Consider the following 23422-nt stretch of genomic DNA (forward strand, 5'->3'; position numbering starts at 1 on the left):
AGCTCTGCCCACCCCCCAATAAGCAGCAAGATAGGCTCTCTGTGAGTTCTTGGGTTCACGTTCTCCCGGTACTAGAGTGAGGGGCTTCCCCAATTCGGGGGTCTTTCAATACAAGAAAGAAAGATGTATTCAGATTGCAAAGTAGTAAAGTTACTCCATCCAAAGCAAAACAACAGATTAGAAAGGTTATTCTCTTGGGCTTTATATGGAGTGTAAAGGAAGGAGTGGCTAGTTTCTAAGTGTTGTAGGTCTCTATTTAGATTGACAGATTATTCTATAAGCACTTCCCAACTGTGTATGTCCCTTCCCATAATACATCTGGCTTTAGTTATATGCCTGTCCAATTACACACAGGCATAAGAATGGTTAGGGGGTTCTCCCTAAAAATCCACCTTGAGAACAAATTGAATAGAATCTATCAAATGTGTTAAGGGAAATTTATTCCATTGTTTAGAGTAGTATGTACAAATAGGCAGAGGTCCTAGTTTGCTAGATACATTGCTAAGAGAGGGAAGTGTGCATGGCATATACAGGTAAGGGTCCCAGGTTGCCAAGTGCTTTACAAAAAGAGGAATAGGCACACAGTCCAAACCAAGTGGAGTCCTAGATTGCTAAACTATTCCCTATGTTCACCTGCTTGAGGCTTGGTGGTATTTCACAACTCTTAATGTCTGCAAAGGGACACCTTGGAAATCAGATGTGAACTTGAAATGCCCCTTAGAACAAATTCATCACTTCAAAATGGAGCCCTTGGTGTGTTCTTTCCCTCTTTCCCTGTAAGAGTCTTTACCAGGCATGGTAGCATAAGCCTTTGGGCATGGCAACACAAGCCTTTGATCCCAGCACTTGGAGGCAGAAGACATGTAGATGTCTGAATACAAGGCCAGCCTGATTTAGAAAGAGAATTCCAGCACAGCCAGGGCTACACAGAAAAATGCTGTAACCATACTTACTGGCAACTTTACTGGGTTCTTAGATCTACCACCCTTCTCCACCTCAATTCCTTCCAACCCCCAACCTCAGGGAGGTAGGAAAGAAAGAAGGGAAAGGGTGTAGATCTCTTTAGACTACTTGTTGCTGATTAGGAGTGTAGAGTTCCTTGGGGCAATGTTGATCTTGGTTGTCAGGGTATCTCCAAGCAGCAGCAAGCATCAATCTAGCAAACAGCAAAAGCAGCAGCAGCCTCTGCAGTCTTGCTGGCATTTTTATGCCCTTCTTAAGTCCCCAGAATTCCAAATGTAAACTGTCTTCAGCTGGCAGAATAGTGCCCCTGCCAGAGCAGAAGACAAATCAGTCAGCTGCTGTGGACAATCTGAAGCAGCCCCATATCCCACATCCAAGATTTCGACAAAAACATATTCACATATTTTTAAGGAAACCAAAAACACCTCACTATAAAACCTTGTCTCAAACAAAACAAAACAAGAGTCATATGTATCCATGCAGGACTTCAGGCTGCAGGCAAGTACTGGTACACCTAGTTTTATGCAGTGCTGAAGACCCAACCCAGAGCTTCAACTCTACTAAACCAGCACTCTACAGAATTACACCTCCAGATGTGTAACCTACCTTTCTTTAACTTACTATCTATAAGAAAATATTTTGAACATGATCTTGTTGGCCAAGTACTAAGGCATATACCCAGAATCCCAGGTCTTGGGAAGTGTGGCAGCAGGGTCGGGAGTTCTAGCTCAACCTTTGTTACATAGTAAGAAAATCCTAAAATGAACAAGTGAAAATTAATGTCACTAAATTTCCTTTTAAACATTTCACTTGCTTTTCTGGTTTTTCAAGACAAGATAGGGCTTCTCTGTGTAGCTTTAGCTACAGAACTGTCCCAGAACTCACTGTGTAGTCCAGGCAGGCCTCAAAGTCAGATCTGCCTGCCCCATCCTCCTGAGTGCTAAGATTGAAGGTGTTATCCAAAAGACCTTTCATTTCTTAAGTCATCCTGTTATACCAACACGCAAGGAAGCTATCAAAACTCAAAATGACCAAGAAAGGCTGACATCAGGTAAAATACTCATCATAGTTTGAGCCTCAAAAATCCATGTAAAGACAGAGGAGCTTCATGAAGTTGTCCTCTGACCTCCACATTTGTGCCCTAGAATGAGCAAGTCCAAATGCATCAGACTCCCACAGTAATAATAGACATTTTAAATGACCAAGGAACCTGACTAGCTGCTACAAAGCTAAGTTGGGGCACTTTGAACCTAACAATGCGTGATCTCGGTAGAATGACATCTACTTCCTGTGTTTAGTTCGTAGACTGCTGAGATGCTCAGTGGGTAAAGTGTGGTTTGCCAACAAGCTCAGAGGACTGGCCAGCTCCTGGGTGTGGTCCTCTGACCGCCAATGTGTATAGTGTGGTGGCTGCACAGATTAAAAAAATAAATGCCAATTTAAAAGTGCGGGTCTGCAGATACTAAAAACACTTTTAAGCATGTTCTAATAGATTTCCATAACCTTCAGAAGACAATGGAGAACACTCATTCTGAAAACCAGTAGTAAGAGGCTGGAGATATGGCTCAGTATATAAAAGCACTTGATATTCTTGCAGAGGACCCAGGTTCAGTTCCCAGCACCCTTAGCAGCTCACAACTGCCTGCAACTCTAGTTCCAGGGACTGGATACACTCTTCTGACTTTCTTAGGCACCACATGGGCTTGAGTAAAACTTCCATATATATAAACTAAACCTAAATAAATATTTTAAAAATAAATAAAACCAGTAGGTAAAAGATTCCTCCTTGTCTTGCACAAAATGTATCTTAGGATAGTCAAAGATTTGACTGAGGGAAAGCTTACATTTGGGCTAGAAGAGGCATAGCGGCAGATGCCTGTAATCCTAAGACTTGGAAGATAGACAGGAGACTGAGAGTCTCAATATGGTAAGACATCTACCAGAAAAGCAGAGCTAACGTAATCCTTCACAGTGAGACTAAATGCTTCCCCTGCGACAGCAGGGCGTGATGTCCATCCCCACTACTTATCCAACACTTAAGATTTTAGCAAGTGCACTAGGCAGTTAATCACAAAAGAAAAAAAAGACATTAACGCTGTCAAGTAAAACAATATGCACTGACAGCATGACCTTGTATGACACACTCCAACTTATACTGGCTCAAGTTCCAACACATTCACTATGAGCTGTCCCAGCTAGAGCTACATGATGTGACACTCTAATGTGGTGTTGGACAGCAACCACGAGGCAGTTCCCAGCCATGCTTGTTTGTTTGTTTGTTTAAGTTTTTAAAACCTTATTTTTATGGGCTTGAGAGATGGCCAGGCAGGAAAGAACACTTTCTGCCCCTGCAAAGGACCCAGGTGTGGGTCTTTGCAATTAAAAAAAAAAAAAAAAAAAAAAAACTTATATATGTGAGTATGCCCATTGCAGATGGTTGTGAGTCACCCTGTGGTTGCTGGGAGTTAAACTCAGGACCTATCTCTCCAGCCCAGGTTTCTGTATTTATATGGAGGCTTACAACCATCCATAATTGCAGTTCCAGAGGACCTGGCCCCCTCTTCTGGTCTCCAAGTACAAGTACACTGGTACACATACATGTAGGAAACATTCACATGTATAAAAGTAAATCACATGACACATGCATGTGGAGACTAAAGGACAACTCTGGAATCAGTTTCTCCTCGACCAAGTATGTGGCTTCTGGGAACAGGACTCAAGTTGTCAGGCTCCTGGAACCAGCACTTTACCGGCTTAGTAATTGAATTATGGTGAACAGCCAACAGATCATAGCCTGCTGTGTTGCTAGGATGTTTGGTAGATTATGCCTTTTCAGTGACTTTCCAATTTATGATGCTTTGTCCTTTCAAACTGTAACCTCATTGCTAAGTTAAGGGACATTTACATGGAAAACCCTTAGGAGGGTAAACTACTTCCCTGTAAGTTATTGGTCAGGGAGGCACCAGAATCCCCCCAAAACAATACAGGCAGTTGCTACTACTGTTGGTCGCCAATTAGAACCAAACAGAAAGACCCTATTGCACAAGACACAGATTCTGGAGGCAGTACACTGGGTCTCAGGCAGGCACTCATCTGGAACTTTCTTTCCTGTGGGTTGGCACTCAGTGTTGAAACAAGTATCTCCCATGAGCTCACATTTGACTACTTGGTCCCTAGCTGACAGTTACGAAACATTTAGGAAGAGAGCTTTGAGGGTGTATAGCCTGGTCCCCACCTCTGTCTTACTTTACTTCCTCCCACTCTTGCTGCTATGATGGGATTCTGGAATCGTAAGCTTTTCTTCCCTGGCTTCGTATTTTCAGGACCACAGCAACAAAAATCACTACAGATGCTCAACCACAAACCTACCTGTCCTGGCTAGTTTTCATGTCAACTCACCTCAATATAGAAAATGCTTCTCTAAGGGTAGGCTGTAGGCAAGCCTGTTTGTGACTGACAGGGGAGGACCCAGCCTTTATGGTGGTGCCACCCCTGGGCTGGTGGTTCTGGGTTCTACAGGAAAGCAGGCTGAGCAAGGCATGAAGAGAATGTTCCATCCCTGACAGCCTTTAATGAACAGAAATGTGGAAGTAAAAGCCAAATAAATCCTTTCCTTCCCCAAAATACCTAATTTTTTTTGGCATTCAATGGTTGCTGGAGAAGGAAGAGACATTGTCTTTGCCAATTGGTAAGGTGCCTGTACTCACAAGTAACCCCACTGAAACTCTTAGATAACCAAAACCAAACAAAGCCAGACACAATAGGAGGGAGCTGCTTCAGAAGAGGAAGGGAATTGGAGGGGGCCCACAAAGGATGAAGGATTAATATAATCAAAATACGTTCTAAATATGTATAATTAATGTTAGTAATCCTTAGAAATTAGAATACAATAACAACAAAACCCACAACAGGTGATACATGAATTTTGCAAGACTTCAGAAACAAGATCAGCACACAGAAGACTGGCCAGGTGAGACAGCTCGTTGAGGAAGATGCTTGCCACCAGCTTGCTGCCAAGACTGACTACTACCTGTGATCACCAGAAGCCACACAGCAGAACATATACACACACAAATACACACATGATCATACAATAAAAATGCAGCAATAATTTACAAGGTACAGTGGTAATCTGCATTATACCTGCAATCCCAGAACAAGACCAGTAGTTCTGGGTCATCCCTGGCTACATTGTGAGTTTGAGGCCAGCCTGGAGAGTCTCAAAAAAGTGAAGCCTACCTTTTAATCCCAGCAACTACATGGGAGGTAGAGGCCAATGGATTTCTTTAGGCCAGCCTACTCTACAGTGAGTCTCAGAACGGCCGGCCAGGGATATGTAGTGAGACCCTGTCTCAAAACAAAACCAACAAGAAATAAAAGTATCTGGAGAGACTGCTCTTCCAGATGACCTGAGATCAGGTTTCAGCACCTACATGGCAGCTCATAACTGTTAACTCTAGCTCCAGAGTATCCAGTGCCCTCGTCTTGTCTCTGAAGACACCCACATGTGTGCACAAGGCCAGTTTTAGCTACGATAATGAGTTAGAGGCCCATCTAAACTACGCAAGGCTGTGTAACCGAAAACATGTTATTAGCCTGATAATAATAGTACCTTTGAAAATAACTATTTTTAATGAACAGTAATTACTTTCAACCTCTAAGTCATCTTTCTCTCTCCAGCCCATATAACAGAAATTCAAAAACTACATATATATCTATATATGTATGTGTATACACACACACACACACACACACACACACACACACACACACAAACACACACACACACAAGTAAAGAGGAAGATTAAAATGTAAAATTCAACTGGGTGTAATGGTGGTGCATACCTTTAATCCCAGCAGAGGCAGAGATGGAAGGATCTGAGTTTGAGGCCAGCCTGGTTACAGAGTAAGTTTCAGGATAGTCAGGGCACACAAAGAAACCCTGTCTGGAAAAATAAAACCAACCAAACAAACAAACAAATAAAAATAATAGAATACAAAATTCCAGGATAAACATACACCAACAAATGATAAAAAGGTCTCTCTTTCCATTTATGGCTTCTCTACTGTGCTACGGAACCAAGCAGTATGAAGAGAAGGCTTGGTGGATCAGGTATTGCAGAGCCTACAAGTTGAGCTTGATCCCAAGCCCCACAGAGCAGCGTGAGAACCAACTCCAAAGCTGTCCTCTGACCATACAGATGTGAGGTCTGTACATGACTCCTTACCCTATGTACAAAATGTATACATGGGAAAAAATAAACTAGTACAAAGGTGGTTTAAAGTGATGACTTTATTAATAAATATACATCCATATGTAATGTAGATACAAATCATGAACACTACTCCATTCCATAGACATAATTGCACACGAGTAGCTCAAGTTCATGGACAGTAAAACATACACAGTATCTATTCAGACTTTTTACAGCAGAGGACAACGTGCTTATTATCAGTTAACTGGTAATTATTTGTTTCATAATTGTCTGTGGAAAAAGGAAATTGTGAATCAAAGAATCAGAGTGGCCTGATTAAATCACACAATTGACTTATTACAGTATCACTTCTAAAAACTTAAAATACATTGTATGTGAGAGCACAGTCTGTCTACTTGAAAGAAAAGGGAGAAAAACAAATATTTAGATACATCTTAAGAGTTTGAGCTCAGTCATTATGCTAGAACAGACAGAACAAAGGATCATTAAAACTTTTTATGCCCGAGACTGTTGAATTGTTATATTACTGTAATGAATGATAAATTTTACTGCATATAGACAAGGAACTGACAGAGCAATCATCTTAGTATCCCCTGAACTGTTCTCTTAAAGCTTCTTAAAGTATGAAGAAGTTCACCATTTAAACTTACATTAAGTATGGTCATTATTACACTGGATGAAGCATCTTTAACCTCATAATAAATGGATTCAGATTTTACCTCAAAGAAATTTTCTATGCTTATTTCATGAAAATATATATGTAAATTCACACAAACACCAGTTTGAAATGAATACCACTTTTCAGATGTTCCTTTTAAAAAAGTAATTAAAAATACAAAGAATTGTTAGTCTGATTAAACACTAATTAAAAAATGTTTCAAATATTAAAAATTAAACCAAATACTATTTAATTTTTCAATATATTGTGCCAATATATATATATTTTTAAATATCCAGTGCAAAACTCCAAAGATAGTATCAAAATCACCCCATACTAAAGATTAGTTAGGCAAGGTGATACCTGTGGAAAATGAAATTTTCATCTGTATTGACTCCTTATTTGTTTTGATAACAATAAATAAGGCATGTTAAAATATCCTTTTAAGAAAAAAGTAAAACAAACTTACTTGAATAGCAGATTATTTTCTGACAAAGTTTTAATATAGAATAGTGAAACCTATTTATGAAGAATAGAATCACACAGTATAAAATTAGCAATTTACCTTTTAAGGAACAATTATACAGTGGGGGTGGAGGGGTATGACAGTTTTTCCCGACTGAATATACTGGCATCTAGGCAACTGTTTCACATGCTATTTCAGTGTCTGTCATGACAAAAGACCATGTTACAAAAGATGCAGAATGCAGTCTTTAGATCATGTAGAAGTAAAAATATTTTTATGTGAAGACTTCACTCCTGTCCTCACCGTGCCTCTCCAGCGTGGCACTAGTAAACTGTCCACAAGGAGAAAAGTAGAATCAGACGTTCAGCAGTGCACACATTTAATATTCCAGGTGACTGCTCACAGGAACAGTAAATTCAGTTTCCTAAGTGATGTTATCCATTCACAACTGTAGCCATCCATTCATCCATCCCCCCTTTCCTGGGATAAAGCTCCTGATATAAATACTGTTAATAACGTATCTCCCTACACCAATGTCCCATCAGAAGCTCATTATACAATAATACACCCACTCTATCTTCTGACACACAGCACAGCACCACTGAGTAGAAGTGCTAGAGAGCTGAGGGAAAGGGATAGATGTGGGAAAGGGGAAGAAGAAATGACAAGGTACAAAACTAGGAACGAAATCAAACTGAAAAGATGCCATGTGGACTCACTATGAAACACAACATGCACCCACGTCCTTGACATTTGGTGGTGAGATTATTCTATACTACACGATTTCAACTGTCTTCAGGAACTACTAGCCGTGCAAGGATTTCTAAACAGCCAACTGCTGGACAATGTCAGAAACAGCTAAGTGACAGATACTTGTGACAAGAAGAACATATCAATGAAGATGCAAGCATCTGCATGTGTCAGAAGTTACACTGTTCTGAGTAAATTATAAGTTTTATATTCTAGGCTTCCGCAAGAACAAACTCTGAAGCACTTTAGCTGTCTGAATGTTACACCTGGTTAAGTGGTCACCCAGCATTGCTCACTGTCCCCCATAATTTGTGTGAAGGTTACTGCTGAGGTTACTGTCTCCACATGCAATGTACCAGCGCTTACTGTAGGAGCAGAGGTCCCAGTGCTGTGTCAGCTATCACTGGGGCACCTGAGATTTGCTGCTTGTCCCCTGATAAAGGTCTGAAACATGGTTACATACAGTCAGTTTGCATGGACTGAGGGCAAGTCTAACCAACCAGTATGTGTCCTTTTAAATTTCTTATTATTTTTAAAGTTTTAAGTTCTGTAAATCTACATTTTAATCTCAAAGGCATTTTAAATGCAAGTAAAAAACATAATTTTTTTAAGTTCAGTAAAGCTTTTCTTTGTTTTGTTTTGAAAGATAGGGTCTCTCTACCTAACACTGGCTGTCCTGGTACTATGTAGACCTCAAACTCAGAGATCTGCCTGTCTCAGTCTCCCAAATGCTGGGATCAAATTCATAGGCCACCACACCTGGCCCAGGGAAAGCTTTTCAACTTTAAAGTTCATAACACTTTACTTAGAAAAACTTCAAAATAAATAAAACACGTGTTAACAGGAAATATTTCAGAAGATTCCCCTCCATAAGTATACCCTCATGCCCAGTATTTGTCTCTTTTCTATACTGTATCTAAAGCAAGCCTCACTGGGGAGACCTCTTTTGGAAGAAGCAGTCATTGATCATCCTGGATCCACAATGGTTTTTTATACTAACCAGCGCTCATTTTATAGGATTCACACATACTGAGTTACATTTATTGGTATTTGGGTCTCAACAGCCAGGAAACTGCTTTCTGCTCAGACCAATTTTGCAGTCGACCACTCAACTTGTGTCCTTTGGTAGATATAAACCTAAAAATGCAGATAAGAACTAACGAAGTATAATAACAATTACTCAGAAAAACTAAAAAAAAAAAAAAGACACTCTAAATAAATGAGCAATAGTAATGTTTTTAAATATAATATTTTAAAATTCACTAAGTATGTGAAAGATAAAACAGAATGTTTATAGTTACATGCAAACTTTAAGGGTTCTTCTTTTCTTGTATATTAAATATAATGTGCAGGTTTATGACGTATTGAAATATTTTAAGTATGAGTTGCTTGTAGTGTTTGGTGCATATGCTTTTAGGCAACTGAAAACCATATACCCTGTAACTATAATCTCTGCAAGGCAGATACTAAACAGTGCTTTAGGAATGATGATCAACTACTGTCATGTGAATCAATAAATAAGAAACTGTGTTTTGTTCCAAAGCATCCAGACAGCCGTGTCTTACTTCAGAGTTCTAAACTCACACAGCTATCCCCTCAGACCTGCTCATCAGCTGCTGCCCACCCCCCTGTCAGTTACAATGTCTCACACTGGGTTAACTTGGGGAGCTGCTTAGCACATGAGGAGTCCACTTAGAGCAGCACAAAGGGAAAGCACAAGTGACTTAGCTGAGTGTCCTGTGAACCGTGTACAATACAGATACATACAATGTACTACTCCTGCCCAAAGTGCATCTCTCAATTGTGGCAGCTTCTGAGCTAAAAAGAAAGAAACAAAAGTGTGGGGTGAGGGAGAGCAAACAAACAGAACTGGGGAGTCCATGTGGTAAGATCATGTCAAAATTAAAGCAATAAGCTTTGGGGTGACTAACAAACTGCTCCTAACAAGTGCTCTCCTGTCTCCCTCATTCACTGGGCGGCTTGACTTCACCACCTGTTTCCTGAACCCCGTGAACCACTCTACTATGCATCATAGGGTAAGGAAAGGCAGCAGTGCCACAGCCATACCCAAGATCTGCAAGACGGGACAGAGCTTTAATGCTACCTGGAGGTCTCCCTGGGCTGACTTTGTATCCTGCAGCTTTAGTTGTACCCAAAGGTCTGCCTGGACTTGTTTTAAATCCAGCTGCTTTGGTAGTTCCCAGGGGTCTGCCTGTGCTGGTCCGGTATCCTGCTGACTTGGTGGTTCCCGAAGGCCGGCCTCGCTTACCAGATCGATTGAGGTTTTTCTTTTTCTTTAGTTCATCTTTTATCTCTATGTTTCTGCCACTTGTAGGCTGCAAGTGTGTTTCATTTAATGGGTCTTGCCTCTGACAAACCATTGGTTTGTGGCTGACTGTGTGGCTGTATTTGTTTTGCTGGGAGGAATACAGATCAAACTGATCAGCAGCTCTCATGGCATCTTCACTGAGGCAGGAAGGCTTGCCAGGCCCACAGAACGCTGGATTACTGCCGGCAACGGGATGCATCATTTTCTACCAAAAACAAAGACATATGCATATGAGTACCTATCTGTATGACAGAATACAACGGAAATACCATCTTTTAACAGCTATGTAGACTACCTAAAATTAGGGCAATGGGGTAGACTCCAAAAGACTTACAGACAAATGCTGTTCCACAACAACCTCTCTACTCCCACCTAACTAAAACATTCCTTGAGGACAGAGGCCCAGAAGATTCAATTAGGAGATTTACTCTCCCTCCCCCTACAAGTTTATAAAACCAGGAAGCAGATGCTAAGGAGAGAAAGACTCTTGGACAGTCACCTGGCAAGGTGCACAGGAGTTCTAGGGATGAGGCTTTCCTAGGTTGTAACCCATGCTGGTAGCTTGTTCAGGGCTGTAAGTGCCTCTGAGTTACCTATATGGCTGTATATAAACTAACTAGCTGGCTGGTTCACTAAGCCAGCCTCGACTGGAATCCTTTGATTTGTTGGTGTCCAACCTAGAATACATGGATAGTGTTGTCCATGCCCCCCAAAAAGTCACTCTACAAATAGCATCAAAGAGTCATGGTTTTCTCAGTTATAGGTAGAAACAAATGTCACATAAGATCACTCAATTAGAGGTTAAAACAATGGCTGAGCAGAAGACTTGCTGCTCTTGCAATGGACCAACACCCACATGGTGACTCACACCATCAATAATAATTCCAGTTCCAGGGGACTGACATCTTCTTCTGATCTCCTTGGACACCAAGCATGCCCACGGTAAACATACAGACATGTAGGCAAAACAGTCATATACAATTACTTTTTAAAAATCTAAATTCTTCTGAAAACAGAACTCAAAACACTAATTAAATACCTATAATATCTGATTAAGGCTGATATAAACTAGAAAATGAATATTTTGTAGGCCTTTTTCCTTTTAAGTTGTTAAAAAAATAAAATCTAAAACAAAGGCCAAAAACAGTTCTCATCAGGTAAAGCCCCTTGCCACCAAACCTGACATATAAGTTCAATTCCCTTAAAGGGAAAGGTAGGAGAATCCACTCAAGTTGTCCTCTGACACTCACATACCATACTTGCACAACACACACACACACACACACACACACACACACACACACACACACAACCATGAACACAGAAATAAATGTTAAAACCCCAGAACTCTTAATAAAATGGGTTTCCTGGCCTACCCTTAGCATGCCTTCCTGGTTACTGCAGCACACTGTCACTTGTGGACTCTTAACCTGATCAGTTTCCACATGGGGGACACCCAGTCATTATGGCAATGTATTATTTATACAGAATCCCGAGTGTGTGTTACATTTTCAAAACCAAATAGTGTCAAGCAAGGAACACAATGTCTTGACCCAGCACACAATCCCTTTCAATGGGCTCTATCCAAACAAAAGGCAGTATCCACACAGAGGCTAAACAAAGGTTCTGAGCAACTAAAACAGATGAGCACACACACAGCCAACACAGGAACATCAAAAATATGGGTAACAATCAAATACCATTTACTCCCAAAACAAAAACTGAATGCCAAACAGGTCATTAAAGAGTAAGCCATCTTCTTGCTTTACACAACCCTAAACAAGTCCAAAGTCACTGTTTTGTCTGTGATTTTTTTTCCTTCTACATAAGTCTGTACCACATAGCCAATGAGTTTTCAGGCCACAAAGTTGGTTTCTGAGCATTCTCTATATACCAGGCACTTTGCACATAATTCTCAATGTATGCTTAGTTAAAAAGACAGGAACAGGAAGGTCTAGAGAGATGGCTCAGCAGTTAAAAGCACTGACTGCTCTTCCAAGGTCCTGAGTTCAATTCCCAGCAACCACATGGTATCTCACAACCACCTGTAATGGGATCTGATGCCCTCTTCTGGTGTGTCTGAAGACAGCAACAGTGTACTCATAAAAGAATAAGTAAATTTTAAAAAATATATAAAGAGGGTGGTTGGGAGAGGGTGCACCTTCAAGGAGGCAATGAGAGGGGGATGGGGGATGGGACGGGAAAGGGGGTAACATCTGAAATGTAAATACAGAGATTATCCAATTTAAAAGAGAAGAAACAGGGACTGCAGACTGGCTCAGCACTTAACAGTGCCTGATGCACAATTCTAAGGACTGGAGTTGGAATATTAGCACCTACCTTACAGACCAATTTTGACTACACACACAGCTGAATGATAGGAATGGAGTCAGGAAGATCAATGAAACTTGAGATTCCAACTTAGCTGAGAAAAAGGAAGCTCCAGGTTCAGGGAGAACCTTGCTATGGTTCACATTTTTAAATCCCAGCATTCAGGTGGCAGAGGCAGGTGATCTCTAGGAGTTAAAGGCCAGCCTAATCTACAAAGCTATTTATTCCAGGACAGCCAGGGCTACACAAAGAAAACCTGTCTCTCAGAAAAACCAGAGACAGGTGGGTACAAACACAGAGGACACTCAATAACCTGGCCTCTCCATCAACACAGGCACATACATATACATTTGTGTACTTGCATGCGCGCTCTCTCTCTCTCTCTCTCTCACACACACACACACACACACACACACACTCACATACAAATAGGCCTTTTTTTTTTCTTTCTTAAAAGAAATGGAATTGACTTTAAGTAACCTGTCAGGGATCCTCATTAGGAAATGACAAAATCAAATAGGAATTTAGATAACATGAAGAGAGCCAACAGTTTGTGTGAGCATGGCACAGTCATGGCAGCCAGGCATGTCTCCTCTATACTGAGGCTGTTCAGCAGCACCCTAGATGTCAGTAATACTGCTTTTCCCCAAAATTTATGACAACCAAAGTTTTCTCTAGATATTGCATAGCGAATCCCAGGACAGCCAGGGCCTCAAAAAACAAAACAAACAAAACACTCTTTGGAACTGGCTCAGTTGTTTAAGTGCCTGGGTTTGGATCTTCAGTATACACAAACATGGCAAGTACCCTGTGTCTGTAACCCCAAGGGGGAGGTAGAAGACCTGCAGCAGATTCCTATAACCCAATGGTGAGCCAGTCTACTCAAATCCAAGAGCTCCAGGCTCAAGTTCAATGGGAGACTTTATCTCAAGAACTAAGATGGAAAGCAGCAACCAAGGAAGACACTGGTGTTGACTTCTGTGATATGAATGTATGCATATGTGCATAGATGCAGATATACCATTATGCCTGCAAATCCTACCACTGGGAAGGCTGACTCAGAGAATCCAGAGTAATAGCCAGCCCTAAGCTTCATAGAAAGCAAGAAATGAAGGCGATAAGGAGGAAGCTCTTTCTCTTATACAACGGACAGCCAAATTAAAAAAGAACCAATATTCTTTCTAAAGACTTATTTATTTATACATATGAGTGCTCTATTTGCATAACAAAAGAGGGCACCAGATCCTATTACAGATGGTTGTGGGCCACCATGTGTTTTCTGGGAATTGAACTCAGGACCTCTGGAAGACCAACCAGTGCTCTTAACCACTGAGTCATCTCTCCAGCCTGGAAAAAAAATTTTTTTTTACAACCTGTTTCAACACTATGAAATCCTCTGTATATAAAAACCACTACATATATTTACATGCATGATAAATTTCAGCATCTGCATAACACATCAGCATTAACCCTGTTCTTCAAATTCCTACCTCTTTCCACTCCAAGACCTACCTGCAAATCATTTTTTGGTTTGGTTTTGGGGGCTTTTATTTCTGAGGTTTGTCTTACTCTTTGTCTAGGTTGACTCATAGCAATCCTCCTGTTTCACCAAGCAAATAGTGGGTGTAAAGGTGTTAATCAACATGCTTGGTCAGCTATTACCTTATTTTTTAAATCATGCTTGTCTACATGAGAGCAAAGGCGTGAGTGCCCCCGAAGAGTTGTGCAATGCAATGCAGAGAACCAAACCATAGTTCTCTTCAAGATCCATACACTCTTAATTGCTTTTCTCCCAGCTATTCTCCAATTCCATGCAAAGTTCACTAAAATGACTTAGGTTGCATTTAGGAAAGTGGGAAGAATTTCTGAGACACGGCTGGTATGTAAGGTAGGAGTCACAGAACGAATTGTGCTGAGTAGTAAAGGCTACAGTTGATTTGGTTTTGTTTGTGGTACTAGGGGTGGAAACCAATGCCTTGTACATAGAAAACAATGGAGAAGTAATCCTTTAAAACGGTTCACTGGAAAGTTTTAAGGAAGCCAACGAGTTTTACTGTGACTAAATTAGTAGCTTTGAAGGTCTACCTCGATTTGCTTTCCCTGAAGTTTTACTGTGGGTGTTTAATCCTTCTGTCTTTCAATGAAAAAAAATTACAGTTTTTTTTAATGTGGCAGACACTGCTCCCAAGAAAACTATTTTTAGTAAATTCACAAGACACCTTGAAGCTCTGTAAACATAGCAAAGCTTCAAAAGCCCATATCCCGTTCTCCTCCAAAGATTAAATAAATAGCACCTAATCCTCGGGGTTTTGTTACTATCTGACTAACTACTATAGATAATTACATATGATTTTATAATTCTAAACAAGCATGTGGGAGGCCGTGTCAATCACTGAGGGTGCCTAGCGAGAAGTTTAAGATACTAAGACACGACATAAATAACGGTCTCCTTTGTCTTCCCTGCGTTCCTTAATCGTGCCCCACGGCGGTTCCCCAAGCCAGCATCCTAACTGGAACCCGAGGCGTCCCCCGCCGTGTCGCCGGGATGCGGGGTCAACCGCAGCTCGAAGGCGAGCCTGCAGCCCCGCGCCCACCCTGCAGCCATAGCTGCGCGGCCCGCGCCGTGACTTCCGCCTGCCGCGAGGCCGGCGGGCGCCCGGGCGGAAGTACCGCGGGCCCAGCCGCCCCGGAGGAAGGAGGCGCCCGCGCTCTCCGCTGCATCCCGCGCCCTCGCTTGCCGGGACCCTCGCCAGCCGCCGCCCCGCGCCCTACCTCGGCCGCTCGGAGCCCGGCCCTCAGAGCGCCTAGGGGCCGCCCATAGGCAGGAAAGCCCCCGCCCGTTCCGTTCACTCCGGCCGCGCCCGCTCCGGGCGGCCCAGTCCAGTCAGGGCAGAGGGCCAGCGGCGGCGGCGGAGTCCACGCCAGCGCCCGACTCCCAAGAGCCCTCACCGGGGCCCCAGACGCGGGAGGAAGAGGCCGCCACAGCCCGGGAATGTGAACTCCGCTCGCGCAGGCGCAGGCGCATGCACGCCTTAAGTATCGCGAGACTGGGCGCGCGGCGCGGCGGGCGTTCGGAGTGCGCGCGCGGAGTGGACGCGGCCTGTCCGCAGCAACAGTCCTGCTAAGAAGGGAGGGTGGGCCGGTCTCGGTGAAATTCCTACGGTCCGCTCAGTAGATTTCTCAGAACGCAGGATTACTCGGTGAAGCAGGCAGCGCTTGAGTCCCGCTGTTGTCCTCCAGAAGCCGTTTTCACTGCTGTTTGCAAACGACGTTTGATGACGCCCTATGCAGACGTTAAAACTCATTGTCTGCCCTTTAGTTTCTTAAGGGTGGGGAGGGTGGAATTGCCCACCTCCAAACCGGATATTCAGATGGTGATGGTGTTAAGGCTCTCGGACGTAAGGTGTGAGACAATTAAAAGTATTTGGTGGGATGCCCTGTAGTATCTAGTTTTGTTTTTTAAATCCCTGACTTCTCTAGAATGCGCCATATCCTTCATCCTAAAAGGTTGAGCAACTAGCCTGATTCCAGTTTGGCCGTGTTTCCTTCTCAGTCACTTTGTTGTAGAATTATCCTGGGTCTTCCAAACCCGAAACCTGTCCAGACAACAATAACCTTACCTTCTGCTCAGGAACCCAAGGAGCAGTCAAACGGCCCCTCCCTTCAAAGGCCCGCAAGCATACCAAAACAACGTGGTTTTGCTATTTGATTTGTTTAAAATGAAAGAAAACAGCCACAAAGCTCAGAGCTGCCCAAGGAGACTCCCATCTGGCAGAGAGAAACACAGCAATGCTCTGGCAGCTGCTACAGAATGCGCCTTGCTTTGGCCACAACTCAAGATGTCTCCCTTTGGATGAGCCAACCTAGTCACCCCAGATAACCCTGTCTCCTCAGACAGCAATGTCTCCCCAACCCATGTCAGCTTGGCTCTAAAATCACCACTCCCTTCATGCTCTGGAAGCAGTTGGGGAAACTTCCTTCCCAGCTAGGCTCTGCTGACACAGGTCTCGGAGAAGACCAGTGTCGGGAGATTCATTGCCTACTGGGGGCTCCCCACTGCTGGCAGAGTGGGCCTAGTGGGATATAAGAAAAAAAACAGGTGACTTGGAGCTGGCAGCCCAGAGGCAGCTAGCAGGTGGCTAGACTGTAGCACCTAGACGGCAGAGAGCTGGGAGTCAGACACTGAAAGGTGAGACTGGAGGCCCAACATCCCGCTCAGAGAAAAGAGAAGGCTCTGAATTTCTAGCCATGATTACTGAGCTGTGACATTGAGGGTACTGATGTCTCCATTTCTGAGCTTTAACTAGAAACTGGAAACCAGGCCCCTGGCACTTAAAAGCTCATCTCGAGAGAAGGGTCCTGGCCTAGTAGCATTTAGAGTTACTGGTTCAAGCCAGTTTCTGAATAGAGCTATAGGACAAAGCTTGGAGGTAATCTCTATACTACCTGGTGTTTGTACCCCCCCCCCAAGGGCTTTGCTTTGAGACAAGTCTATCAAAGTGATTTCAACAAAGGTCTGCTGAGTCAAGCCTTGTCACTACCATCTCCAAAGGAACAGAAGACAGATTAGCCACATGATCAGTGGTCTGCCTACATGACCTCCAGGAAAAACTCCAAACAAAAGCGGGATATAGTGGAACATGCCTTTAACCCCAGCACTGGGGAGGCAGACGCAGGAGGATCTCTGGGAGTTCAAGGCCAGCCTGTTCCACACAGCCAGTTACAGGATAGCCATGACTACAGAGAACAGTGGTTCTCAACCTTACTATTGCTGTGACCCTTTAATACAGTTCCCAACTTGTAGTGACTCCCAACCTTAAAATTTCTTGCTGCTACTTCATAACTGCAATTTTGCTAGTTATGAATCGTGATGTAAAGAAATATTTTTTTGGAAATGAAGGATTTCCAGAGTCTCAGGAACTACTGATAGAGCGCCTTAGTCTCAAACAAAAGCAAACTCTAAGCAAAGGCTCAGAGAGCTGAGCTGACATCTGGGAAGGTGACTGTTTAACAGAAAAGCACTACTGTATCTCCAACTCTGGAGAGGCTGTGTTGGGGCATAGAAGGGTCACTGCGCTTGGCTTTCCTGAGAAGCCACGTGCGTGCCGCCTCCAGTGATTTCTGGAAAGCATCACTCTGAATAGGATGAGGGTTTGTTTCGGGGGAACCCTAACTTCCAGACACAAAGGCCGACTTATAGGTGGTATGTAGTGTGGCTTATTTTGTGTGCTTGGCCCTTTAAAAGATCCCTAGTTGCTAGTCAACTGGCCCTTTAGAACTGCTTGACCCTATGACCTTGAGTGTCCCTTGCCTCTAGGACTCGTGGGAACAGGAGAGGACATAAAAAGCAAGCAGCCACTGAGAGAGGGGAGTGGGGTTAGAGAAGACAGTCGGTGCCACAGAGAGATTGAGCAGAGTGAAAATAGGAGACTGTTGAGCAGAAGCAGCTGAGCTGTGTCAGATACAGTGTTAGGAGACAGTGGAGCGGTCTGGGCTGGCAGAATGAGAGGACAAGGAAGTCAGTCAGTGAGAGCTGACACAGGAGAGGCTGAGCTGAGCAGATATGCTAGAATAGTTGTGGTGGCAAATATTAATCGGGGGTTCCTACCTCACCCGACATCATTCAGTTACAAAATAAGAGACACAACATATAATAAGCTTTAAAAGCATTAGACCTGAGCAGACATCAACTCTCCATGCTACTTTGTCTACTTACCTGTCAACTGCCCCAAGATATAACCTGTCGAGTTCCGCCTGGGCCACTCCTGACTGGCCAGCCCTCATGGCCATGTGCTCACAACCCACCCACCCCACAGCACCTTCCTCCTTCCCCTCCTCCCTCTCTCCTCCTGGTCTCCAGCTCAGACCCCAAGCCCAAGAACCAAAGCTCCACCTACCTCCCCTGCCCAACCACAGGCTGTAAGCATCTTTATTCAACCAACAGTTTTAAATTAAGAAGCAAAGTTGTGAAAAGCCAATATATGTGAGAATTCAATCTTCTTGAGGCAGCTTAACCTTGGGACACAGAATTTAGCATTATAATACATAGCAACAGACCAAACCTCAGCAAGTTATAGTTTGGTGCAGCTAGTATTGGGGAAACAGGAGGGACTGTTGGGGAACTGAGGGAGGACAGGTCAGGAGAAATGTCTGAAGGTGCTGGGCTGGAAACTGGGGGAGGGCTGGCAGGGAGTTAAGAGAACTGATTACTGTTTGTAAGAGAGAGACATTAAGAAACCCAAACATTACAGAGGCACTCCAACTTCACAACAAAGACTTCAGGGAAAATGCCACAGAAATGCATGCACGTGAGGATTTATTAGACTGCTTTAAGCAACACCGGCTGCGGTGTACAATGGCTGTCTGCACGCTGGACCAGCTGAGCACCCAGCGGCTCTTCAGTCCATGAGGATGATGCCTTAGAAGTCCCAAGCTAACCCAGAAAGCCTGAAGGTGTGTTTGGATGTGTGAGCCAACCGTGATGGCAGCAGCACTGCTCGATCCCGGACTCCAGATGCTTCTGGAGGCCACACCCTCTGGAAGCAGAATTTCCCACTTCCTAGAGCTAACATTTTTATGCCCTCAAAGACCCATGCAAAGGTGTCTCTGCTGATTACAGACCCAATCAAGGTGAACATCAAGAGTCACCCTTAAAGGTACTCTTCAGTGCCATCTATAATCCACCTCCCCCCAGTGATGAAGAAAAGGCTTACAAATCAGCTTTTAGAGACCCCACAAAGCAGTAATATTTTTCTGGAGACAGGATCTCATGGAGAGCAACTGGGGCCGATCATGCTCTCTTGATCTTCCTGTCTTCATCACAGAGAGCCAAGATTGAAGTTGATACTACCACACCTGGCTCGAAGCAATATCTAGTGAGAACTCTCTAAGGCAATGCAGATACAGCTGCCAAAAAGCTTAGAACCATTAGCAGAGAAAATGGTTTTATGGTTCCATGCTTTTATTTAGAAAGTGACCATTACTCCAAGGAAGCCCAACCATGAATAAAAAGATCTGGCCACTGCAGTTTAGCTGTTCTCTATGGGATAACATGATCCTCTAATCAGAAGCAACAGGAGAGGGCAATGGAGATCAGGTCCACATTGCCACCTGGAGCAGACAGAGGGCTCTTCCAAGAGCTCCAGGACAAGTCAGGATGAGACGGTGCTGAAGGTTACAAAGATTTGTTTTTAAAGATTTATTTCATGTATGTGGGTACACTGTGGCTGTCTTCAGACACACCAGAAGAGGGTATCAGATGCCCAGTACAGATGGTTGTGATCCACCATGTGGTTGCTGGAAATAGAAGTCAGGACCTCTGGAAGAACACTCGGTGCTTTTAACCACTGAGCCATCTCTCCAGCCCAAGTTAGAGATTTTTGAGCTGGATATATGATGTTATTTTTATTGCACTGTAATTTGGAGGCACAGGTTGCACATTTCACAGAGTTTGTGGGAAGTTCAGAGGGCAACATATGGGACCAGGTTCTCTCCTTTCACCATGTCTTAGGAATTGTTGGACTAGGTAGTAAGAGCCTTTACCCACTGAGCCATCTCTTCAGCTCTATACCTGCAACTCTACATAAACGAAGCAATCTCCGTATAGGAAGTCTTCACAGCAAACACTGATTGTGCTGGAACTCTAGGCTCTCAGCTAAAGACTTCAATCAGACTTTGGGGTGAGAGAAGATACTTTGGCTTGCTTACACTCCCTTTTCTGCCTCAAGAGTAGTTCTGGCTTCCCATGGAGACAATCTGAGATTATGCCTATTTCCCATGCAGAGCAGAGGGGTAGGCTCACAAGCCTTCAGGAGATCAAAGTCCCCTCCCTTGCTCCAGATTTCCTATGCTCCTGTATGCAGCAGTGAATTACAGCACTCTAACTCCCTGCAAGTTCTGCACCCATCCAAGAGCCCTTTGGATTCAAGAATGAAAGACACACATGCCAGCTAATTTTGATATACCTTGAATAGCTCAGTGGCTGGGCATTTCTAAACTTCCCCACAGCTAGCACACATTTCCCTATGATATTCCTGGCTTAACACCTATTTTTTTTTTAAGATTTTATTTACTTATTATATGTAAGTACACTATAGCTGCCTTCAGACACACCAGACGGGGCATCATATCTTATTCCAGATGGTTGTGAGCCACCATGTGGTTGCTGGGAATTGAACTCAGGACCTCTGGAAGAGCAGTCAGTGCTCTTAATCACCGAGCCATCTCTCCAACCCAGGTCTATTATGGTTTATCTTTGCTGCCCTGTTACCTCTGGGCAGCCCTCCACACCAATAAAGCCACTTTCCACCAACATTGCTATTTGATTTTTCTTTTTTCTTCTGCAGCTCTTAAATCTTATCCCTCTCCCTTAGTCATGGAGATTCTCCTTGTCCTCCCTCTCAGTCCCTTGCCACAAAATCAAAAGGTCCCGCCCTTGTCTCCTTGCCCATCTAATGGCTGTATGGGCAATTCTTTATTATCAATCAAAGCCAGTTGTGCCAGGGACCCTCAGGTCTGAAAGTGCAACTTTTGGGAGCGAAAGTATGAAAGCATTAGAACCAATTCCCAACACCACTACGTAGCCAGCCACCTCCAGGCCAACAAGCTGGTCTGTTGTCCCTCCAGTCTCTTCTTCAGCGACAACATGCAGATAAAAAAAAAAACAAAAAAACAAAAAAACAAAAAAAAACAGTATTAACATTTTTTTTTGGACCGATGTGTTGCTGGGAACCCAGCACCGCACAAATGCTGGGCAATGCTCTACCACAGACCTCTATTCACCTCTCTGTAGCAGCATATCCTAATGGTGAGCCAAAGGGAACAAGGCAGAGCATCATGTGTGTGCATCTGCTAAACGTGCTGCACTCAACAGAAAGACGTGAGTGACAAAACACACCTAAGCCCCAGGCTTGGCCTTGCCATGTGTACAACCGTGGACACATGACTCAGTCTGTAGTCTGTAAAGTCTCGAATTTACTGACTGTAGGTATTGACAACGATGGACTACACAATCTTTCATTCTGTGCGGCAGGCAATCAACAGAGCACAGCTCTGTGTAGGGGCTGCGCAGCACACCTGTAATCCTAGCACTCATGTGAAGCAAGACATCAGGGATTCCAGGCCAGCTAAGACTACACAGCACTGGCAGTGCATCCAAAGAGGGGGAAGAAAAAAGGTAACAAAATAAATACATAAAATAGTATTGAGTGCAGTAGCAAAAGGAGCTCAGAGGTGACTCAGACAGCAGGTAATTCTCTGGTTTTCCACTCTCGAGATACTGATGACCAGCGGGTGAGGCAGCTCAGTCGGTAAAGGAGCTCACTGCTGCAGTTGACCACCTGAGTTCAGTTGCCAGCAGAAGTTCCAACCTCTGGGTCCTGTTTCCCAACCTCCACACCTGAGCCATGGTGGACACACAGAGCAAACACCTCACACACAGAAAGTGTTAAGCATCTAAAATGTAATTTTTTTAAAAAGATACAAATGTGTGAGTTTTCTGTTTTGTTTTTAAAGATTTACTTATTCTATTTATATGAGAACACTGTCACTGTCTTCAGACACACCAGAAGAGGGCACCGGATCCCTTTACGGTTGTGAGCCACCAAGTGGTTGCTGGGAACTGAACTCAGGACCTCTGGAAGAGCAGTCAGTGCTCTTAACCTTTGAGCCATCTCTCCAGACCACAAATGTTTTAAAAAAGGCAACAGATCCTACAGAAGGCTGGATGCATTCATAAACCTCCCAAATCAAGTTTGCTACTTAAAATAGACAAAAATCAACTCTAGTTAATTACATTGGTTTGTGTGTGTGATGTCAACAAAACCAACTCAGTATCTAGAAATGGCTGGTCCAAAGAAACCTTGCACAAGTCACAGAGGCACTGTGGTGACTAATCAGAATATGTGCACTCAGCAAGGCCATGGAAGCGGTAAAGGAGTGAGCTGCTGGGAACTGAGTGGCTGTGATTTCACACACACGCCTCCTTTTTCTTCTTTGGCTCTTCTGGAACGAAGAACAAACCCAGGGCTCACACAAGGCGACCAAGCACAAAACACAATCATATAACATAAAATACGTATTTTTAAAAAGAATCTATATTTGATAATCAAGAGTGAAAGAGAATTTTTTGTTTGTTTTGAGGCAGGGTTTCCCTATGTAGCCTGGGCTACCCTGGAACTTTGTAGATAAGGCTAGCTTCAAATTCAAAGATCCACCTGCCTCTGTCTGCAAGTGCTAACATTAAAGGAGGGCACCATCATACCTGGTTTAAATCAAGAATGTTTAAAGAAAACTGTCTCTTAATTTTAAATTTTCTCATTTAATCCCCAATAAAGCTTTGTGTGTGTGTGACAATATTAAGTTTTCATGCATCAGGAAAAACCAATGCCACCTCTGGCCTTGTAAACACCAGTCATACATATACACATGCAGACAAAAAAAACACATAGGTATAAAATACATAAAATTTATGTCTTAAAAAGGATGTATTTATTTCTTAAAAGCATTTGGGAGGCAGAGAAAGGCATATATATCTCTCGGAGTTCAAGGCCAACAAGGTCTACAAAGCCACCCGGGGCTACACAGTGAGACTGTGTCTTAAAAAATTCAAAGATACACCAACACTAATACGTCTTTTAGATGTCTACAAATAAAAATTGAATAAAAAACAAAAGAGAAAGCATTCAAGGAAAGATAATCTGAGTCAAACG

General features: G+C 43.3%; 1 protein-coding gene across 2 annotated transcripts; it reads right to left on the reverse strand.

Annotated features, from left to right (window-relative positions):
* Window positions 1-6246: 6246 nt before the first annotated feature.
* Window positions 6247-15706, reverse strand: LOC308418734 (UPF0461 protein C5orf24 homolog). Of its 2 annotated transcripts, XM_080914214.1 has the most exons (3): window positions 15486-15706; window positions 10158-10587; window positions 6247-9871 (listed from the first exon to the last, which is right to left on the reverse strand). In XM_080914214.1, the coding sequence occupies exons 2-3, from the start codon at window positions 10582-10584 to the stop codon at window positions 9726-9728; spliced, it is 573 nt and encodes a 190-aa protein (XP_080770340.1). In that variant the 5' UTR covers window positions 10585-10587; window positions 15486-15706; the 3' UTR covers window positions 6247-9725. The 2 variants fall into 2 exon arrangements, with proteins under 2 accessions (XP_080770340.1, XP_080770341.1); XM_080914215.1 differs by having other exon boundaries at window positions 9732-10587.
* Between the last annotated feature and the right edge of the window lie 7716 nt (window positions 15707-23422).

This window comes from Micromys minutus, assembly GCF_963924665.1.
Source record: "Micromys minutus genome assembly, chromosome: 1".
Taxonomy (NCBI): domain Eukaryota; kingdom Metazoa; phylum Chordata; class Mammalia; order Rodentia; family Muridae; genus Micromys; species Micromys minutus.

What these genes read in the sequence shown, in the direction of transcription:
- LOC308418734 (XM_080914214.1), bottom strand. Translation starts at nt 10,584, where the DNA reads ATGATGCATCCCGTTGCCGGCAGTAATCCAGCGTTCTGTGGGCCTGGC. An exon ending in CAGCCCAGGGAGACCTCCAG is followed by an intron (nt 9,872 to 10,157) that starts GTAGCATTAAAG and finishes CTTTCTTTTTAG; the next exon opens with CTCAGAAGCTGCCACAATTG.